Genomic DNA, 6,576 nt, shown 5'->3' with positions numbered 1-6,576 from the left:
CCCCTTTTCAGGTTCAACGGATACTGACTTGTTGGCCAGCCTCCTCTGCCAGCTGGCAGCATCTAGGGACAGTCGGCTTAGCTCTGTATCCTCAGTCCCGCCCACATCTGCAGCTACCATTGGTCACTGTTGATCTTTGGCCGTTGCAGCACAGCTAAAGACCTTGAATAGATTGGTATTACCATTCAGTAGGCCGAGGCTCTTTTCACTAACTGTACAGAAATCTTGACGAAGCAAAAGGAAAGTTCTTCAAGGGCTGTCTGGGTTTGATGGGTTTTGTAGCTTATGTTAACAGTGAGTTTCTAGTAGCATGCTGCATGAAAAGCAAACAATGGTGCCCTCTAGTGTTCATCTGTGTAGGAGGGACCCTGAGTCATAGCTCTTAAATACACGTCTAGAGTGTCAGAATTCCACAGCCTTTCACAGCGCTAGTGTGACAGCTCCTGGGTGGAGGGTGTCTGAGACCCTTGGCTCTCTGAAAGTCTTCAAGCAGCCTAGAGCTGCTTCTGTCTGACTCTTTACAGCCGTCCATACTCTCTGTACCCTCTCTTTATTCCCGATGTTCTGGTTTGGGCCCTGGCTGCCCTCTGACTTTTCAGCGGCTTCTCTTGCTATGACAACCTTCGTGGCTGCTGCCAGTGCCATGTGTTTTGCTGTTTCTCATACTGTCCTCATTGATGTGGCAGCTGCTACCATCGTCAGTTCTCCGCTGCCACCCACTGCCAGCTCCTGCCACCCTCTGCTTCTCCCACAGCTCCTCTCTGTCACTCCTGCAGTTCCCGGACTGCCGTCATTGCTGCTGCTCCACTGTCACCTTCAGTGTTCCATGAATCTGTTCCAGCGGCAGCAGGCAACTGTAATTGTGTGGCTGCTTCAAAGTGTCCATGGAGCAGCCTGAGGGTCACAGTGAAACCTAGAAGCAGCAACGTGGTGAAACTTTCGTCCACTCGGGTGTTGCCAGCAGGTTGGGAGGTGAGGCTGAGGGGTGAGGCTGAGGGGTGAAAACCTGGCTCACTGGACCACAGAGCAAAGGCATGCTGTTGGAATGTGCTAAAAGAAAAACCACAGCTCTCACCTCAAAGGGAATAAGAGATAGCATAGTCTGTGATGAGTTTCATGACAGATAGTAACAAATTTCACAAAGTATTTTTTTTTTGTTTTTTTCGAGACAGGGTTTCTCTGTGACTTTGGAGCCTGTCCTGGAACTAGCTCTGTAGACCAGGCTGGTCTCGAACTCACAGAGATCCGCCTGCCTCTGCCTCCCGAGTGCTGGGATTAAAGGCGTGCGCCACCATTGTCCGGCTTCACAAAGTATTTTTAAAGTACACTTGCGGGTACAATCAGGTAGGTGGGTTAGAACAATGTGCCTATGCAAACGGCTGATGACATCTTAGCCTTCACATCGGTTTGTACAACAAATACTTGGTTGGGTAGCCAAGTTATAGCGAAACGGACGTCTCTGCTGTAGGTTTCTTATGTTTTTGGATGACAGCTTAAGCTTCGGGTTGGCAGAAGTTAATGTTCTACCAAGTTAATATATTTCAGAGGTTTTCCTTTTAGTCATAGGAATTTTGGGTCAGGCAATCCACGGCTATGAAAGAGCCAGATAACCATTGTAGGTACCTGCATTCCAACTCTCAACAATCACGAAATTATTTCTAGTCAACCAACCTTGTAGAATTCTCCATGTCGTGTGGCTTTCTGCTGGGAGCACCGGTTATGTTTGATTTGCTAAAGTAACGACGCCTCCCCCATACTTCTCACGGTGTTACCAGCTTTGCCCTGCAAGAGGTAGAACCTATGAGGCCAAATTTCATTTTAGGGGCATAAAATGGATACACTGCTCTTAGGAAACTCTTATCCCCACGCAGGAAAGCAAGTCAGAGAACAAGAGAAGAGGTCCAGTGCCGCGCTTTCAGCCGAGCAGGCTCCCGGGACACTCGGTCCACTTGGCGTTCCACGCTCCGCTCAGCCCTCGTCATTGCCCAGTGAGGGCGCCTCACCGGAGGGTACCGCCCACTGTACAAAACAGAGAGCCGACTTCCGCTTCTAGCTCAGAGACGTCAGCGCGCTGCGGGTTACGTCATCGCAGCGCGCCGGGCGCGGAGACATGGCTGAGCTGGGCAGAGTGAGGTTGTCTGACCCCGATGGTCTGCTACCCACGGGCTTCTGGGTCGCCGTGGCCGTGTGGCTGGAGAGGCCACAGGTGGCCAACAAGCGGCTGTGCGGCGCCCGCACCGAGGCCCGCAGGAGCGCTTCCCTGCCCCGCGCCCAGACAGAGAAAGGACCGCGGCGGGGACAGGAACCCGGGCTGGAGGAGCTTGACGCGGGCGAACCCGGACAAGCTTCTCCCGAGGGAGAGCCAGGCTTAGGACCTAGGGGCCTCGAAGGTTACGTCTCCGCGGCTGACCTGGACTCTCTGTGGCACCGAGTCTCCCAAAGCCTTGTCCACGACAATCCGGAAATGTTGGCCTTCATCTCTGGGCCCGCGATGGGTTCTCAGCCTGAAGCCCCTCAGAAGCTCGACCTGGTTCTCAGAACCGTCATCCCGAAAGCGAGCCCTCGCTGCCCGCTTACAGCACCGAAGAAAGAACTGGTGATGCAAGGTGGGAGCGTAGTGGGAAGAGCGCGAATAGATTGAAAGGCGTTTGCTTTTTGAGACAGGGTCATATATGGCCTGGAATTTGCTTTGTAGACCAGGCAAAAAGAGAGACCTACCTGCCTCTGCCTCTGAGGTGCTTGGTTTAAAGACATGTGCCAGTGCGTGCGGTCTGAGATGCATGTATTCACAGGTCTCTAACATAGTTGTAGGGCCTGTCTCTTTGCAACGTGCGGCGGTCGTGGACGTTGAGTGGCTTTGAGAGATACGTGGGAAGTGTCCTCAGTAGAGGATGGGATTGTTGAACAGATGCTGGAGGTCTGGAAGGCTTCCGGGAGAGGTGAAGGATGAGCTGGATGTTGGAGGATACTTTAGCATCTGTAGAGGTAGCTGAGCGGGAATCTGCCCCGAGAGGTGACTTGTGACTAGTGAGACCACATATTCTTGAGTATTGAGCCCGGATGGATGGCAGCCTGTTGGTCATCAGTAGTGGTTGTACTTCAGACATGAACTTTGAGTAATCCTAGCCTTGAGATTTCAGAGATCCCTGCCTTGAATTTAACCCCCACAATGTTTTGACTTCCCAGTTGCCACTCTGTAGCAGATTGCTGCAAATGTAATGGCTGGTGGAACAAACTGACCCTTGTTCAAAGACGGGTGGGGGGTGGGGGTGGGTGGGTGACCAGAATCCTGGTGGGCTCTGCTGGTTTCCAGGTACTGGACTCTTGCAAGGCCCAAAACTGAAAACTGGCTGACTGGGCTCTTCCCAGAAGTCTCTGGGAAAGACTGGGCCTCTGGGCTGTCAGGATCCAGTGTTTAGGGTTGTAGAATTGGGGTCAGTGTTTTGCTCCTAGAGGCCTCTTTGATTCTTTTGTCCTGGCCCCTGCATCTTTATGCCTGCAGCAGTGCCTGGCCCTTTGATGGTCTGAATGGATCTCCCTGATGTCCTACCCTGCATCCACCTGTAGAAAGTACACTGCCAGTTGGTGCTGATGGGAATGAGTTTGGCCACTCAATAGCCCAGAGTACTTTCCTTTATAAGGTCTACAAAGTTCCTCCTTTACATAATACCACATACTCCTGAGTGATGAGCTTTGGGGTATGGACATCTTTGGGGATCCCTGTGGGTCTCTTGGGCTGTCGTCACTGTAGGTGCATGCTGCTTCCTACATACTATTGACTGCCTCTCTGCCTTCCCAAGACATCTCAAGTGCTGTGCTCGGGGCCTTGGAACCTCTGGTGGAGTGTAGTTCTGTTGTCATTATTGTCAGCACATTAATTCTTTTCCATCTCCCAACTATCTTTACTGAGCTGAGCGAGCTTTAAATGGGGCCTGTCCAGAAGGGAAGCGTGCTGGCTGCTTGGAAGAGGGAAGCTAGATAGAATTCCCCTTCCTTTCTTTCGGAGAGGCATCATCTCTCCATTAGCAGTGCTAATATGAGGATTGCTTTCTCCTCAGGCTTCTGCAGGAGACTCATCACAGTATTCACCTCCATGCATGAGCCTCCATGGCATGGCTTTAAACTTAGCTGTAGGACTCTGTGCCTCAGTTTCTTCATTTGCAAAATCTGATACTAATAGATTAGTGAAATTACTCTCTATAGGGTGCTTAAAACAGTTGGTGGTGCATGATACATACTTTTCAATATGGACCTGGCACATAAGCCTGTCATTCCAACACTGGGAGGTGTAGGCACAAAGATCAGTTAAAAGCCAGGCTCAGCTACATAGCCAGTTTGAGGCCAATCTGTACTACATGCACCTCTATCTTAAAAAACAAACAAATCACTGGATGTGGTGGCTCGTGCCTTTAGCTCCAGTACCCAGGTGGCAGATCTCTGAGTTTTAGACCAGCCATGGCTATGGTTACATGGTGAGACCTTGTCAAAAAAAAAAAAAAAAAAAGACATCTTAATGTAGAGAGCCATCTTAAGGTTACCAGTTGATGAGGTACAAGGCCGTTGGGCCTGAATAGCAGTCCAGGTTCTTCATCTACAGCCGAGGGTCTCCACCAGGGACAGAGTTTAGAGCAGTGGTGACCTGTTGGCTTTGTCTTTTCCCTCAGATGTCACCAATGGGAGTGTCACCTTTTTACCCTTGGAAGAAGATGATGAGGGGAATTTGGAGGTTAAAATGAGCAATGTGTATCAGCTCCGGCTCCATCACAGTGAAGGAGAATGGTAAGAGTTGGATGCCACTCTGTTGCACTGCTGTGTGATGTCCTATCCCTGGGCAGCTGAAGGTTCTGGGGTGCAGAAGAGCCAAGGTCTTGTGTTGGTGGGATGGTCTCAGATGTACACTACAGTCACCACTCTGCCGGTTCCTGGTGCTGGTCCTGAGTTGGTGGTTACTATGTAGCTGGAGTCCCCAGTCTCTATGTTCCACGTGGCCTTCATAGTCTGCAGCAGCGAGTTAGGATGCTCTGCTAGTCAGCTTTCTGTTGTTGTGGCAAAATACCAAAGGGAATCACCTTCAGGGTGTTTCAGGGGCAGGGAGATGACTCCATTCACAAAGGTGCTTGCTTCAGATCTTACAACCTGAGTGATCTCCAGAACACACATGATGGAAGGAGAGAATCTGAGCATGCACACACAGACACATGTGTGTGTGCACATACACAGACACATACACACAGATATACATGTATGTATGTAGTAGCTTTTACAAGGTCTCAGAGGTTTTAGTTTGTGGTTTCTCTTTGATTTTTGGGCCTGTAGTGAAAAGCTAGGAGCGTGTGCTTTAGTCAAGCCTCTCACTCGGGGCAGCCAGGAAGCTGACAGCAAGAGGGAGCCATAGACAGATTCTGCCCTTCAGGAGTGCACCTCCCCCTCCCTACTTCCTCCAATAGAAGCTCACCCTCTAAAGCTCCCACCACTCCCAATGGCCCATACGCTGTGTTCATCGATGAGTCAGCCTGTTGATGAGGTTGGTTCTCTCGTGGTCCAGCCACTTCCAACGGCCACACCTATAAACTTGGATGAACTGGGGACCAAGCCTTCAATGCAGGAGCCTTTGGAAGACCTTTCAAATCTAGGCCAAATTCATAGGAACTCTAATCCCATCATCATGCTGCTGTTTGTAGAGTTTGATCCTGTCATAGTTTAGAGCCCTGCTTGTTACACAGTGTAGACTTGTCACTCAGTGGTGTAACTGTGCCTGTGTGTGCCTTGACAGGCCCTGGGTTTGATAACAACTGCACACACACACAGAGTGGGAGAAAAAAGATGTTTTAGCTCCTGCTGTCTTCTGGGGAATAAACATATAACTTAAGAATAAGAATTGAAGCCAGCTTTTCTTACTGGTATTTCTCTTATTTTTGAAGGTTCATATCTGTTTTAATTTTCTGTCCAGAGAGGTGGTATTCAGATGGCGTTGTCTATCCCAAACCTGCCTGGCTTAGAGAAGAACTGCTGTCCAAGCTGGCCAGGTGGGCCGTGGAGAACAGGAAGAGTGAATTTAAAAGCACCCTTTCCCTGGTGTCTGTCCTGCGCTACAGCAGGCTGTACCAGGAGCTCAAAGAGAAGTACAGAGACATGGTAAAGGTAATGCTCCAGGAGTGTCCGAGGTCCGCCATTTAACAGGTGACACAGCCAGTGCCTGCCCGGGAGACTCTTCCCTGCGGGTATCCTATCGAGTTCAGGCACCACACTGAAAACCCACTGTGGGTGCAGGCACTGTAAACCAAGTGGGTGTTCCGATACATTTTTTAAACTCAGGAGTAAATTTTTTTATATTTTTCAGGAACTCAAAAGAGAAATTTTAATCAAAAAATATTAAACATTGTGTTAGTTACTGTATTATAACATTTACATTTTGTTTAAATTTAATTTTTGTTTTTTGAACTAGGGTCACCCTGTAGCCCATGTTAGCCTGAAACTCATGATCTTCCTGTCTTATCCTCCCAAGTGCTAAGGTTACAAGCATGTGCCACCATGTGGGCCTGACTAGTTAAAATTTTAAATAATTTATATGTGTGT

The 6,576-nt window shown here is 49.5% G+C and overlaps 1 protein-coding gene across 2 annotated transcripts in view; it reads left to right on the top strand.

Moving 5' to 3' along the window:
* Positions 1-2,110: 2,110 nt before the first annotated feature.
* Trmt44 (tRNA methyltransferase 44 homolog) overlaps positions 2,111-6,576 on the top strand; it is a 22,375-nt gene continuing 17,909 nt past the window's right edge. Inside the window, exons 1-3 of one of the 2 annotated variants that reach the window (XM_005365923.3) lie at positions 2,111-2,606; positions 4,665-4,779; positions 5,922-6,141. In XM_005365923.3, the coding sequence (XP_005365980.1) occupies positions 2,111-2,606; positions 4,665-4,779; positions 5,922-6,141 (831 nt within the window). Of the gene's footprint in view, positions 2,607-4,664; positions 4,780-5,921; positions 6,142-6,576 lie in introns of those variants that run through there. The other variant, XM_026788682.1, reaches the window with a different exon arrangement.

Source organism: Microtus ochrogaster, unplaced genomic scaffold, assembly GCF_000317375.1.
Source record: "Microtus ochrogaster isolate Prairie Vole_2 unplaced genomic scaffold, MicOch1.0 UNK5, whole genome shotgun sequence".
NCBI lineage: Eukaryota > Metazoa > Chordata > Mammalia > Rodentia > Cricetidae > Microtus > Microtus ochrogaster.
Note: the sequence above shows the minus strand (reverse complement) of the source record. Positions and strands in the feature narration are given on the sequence as shown.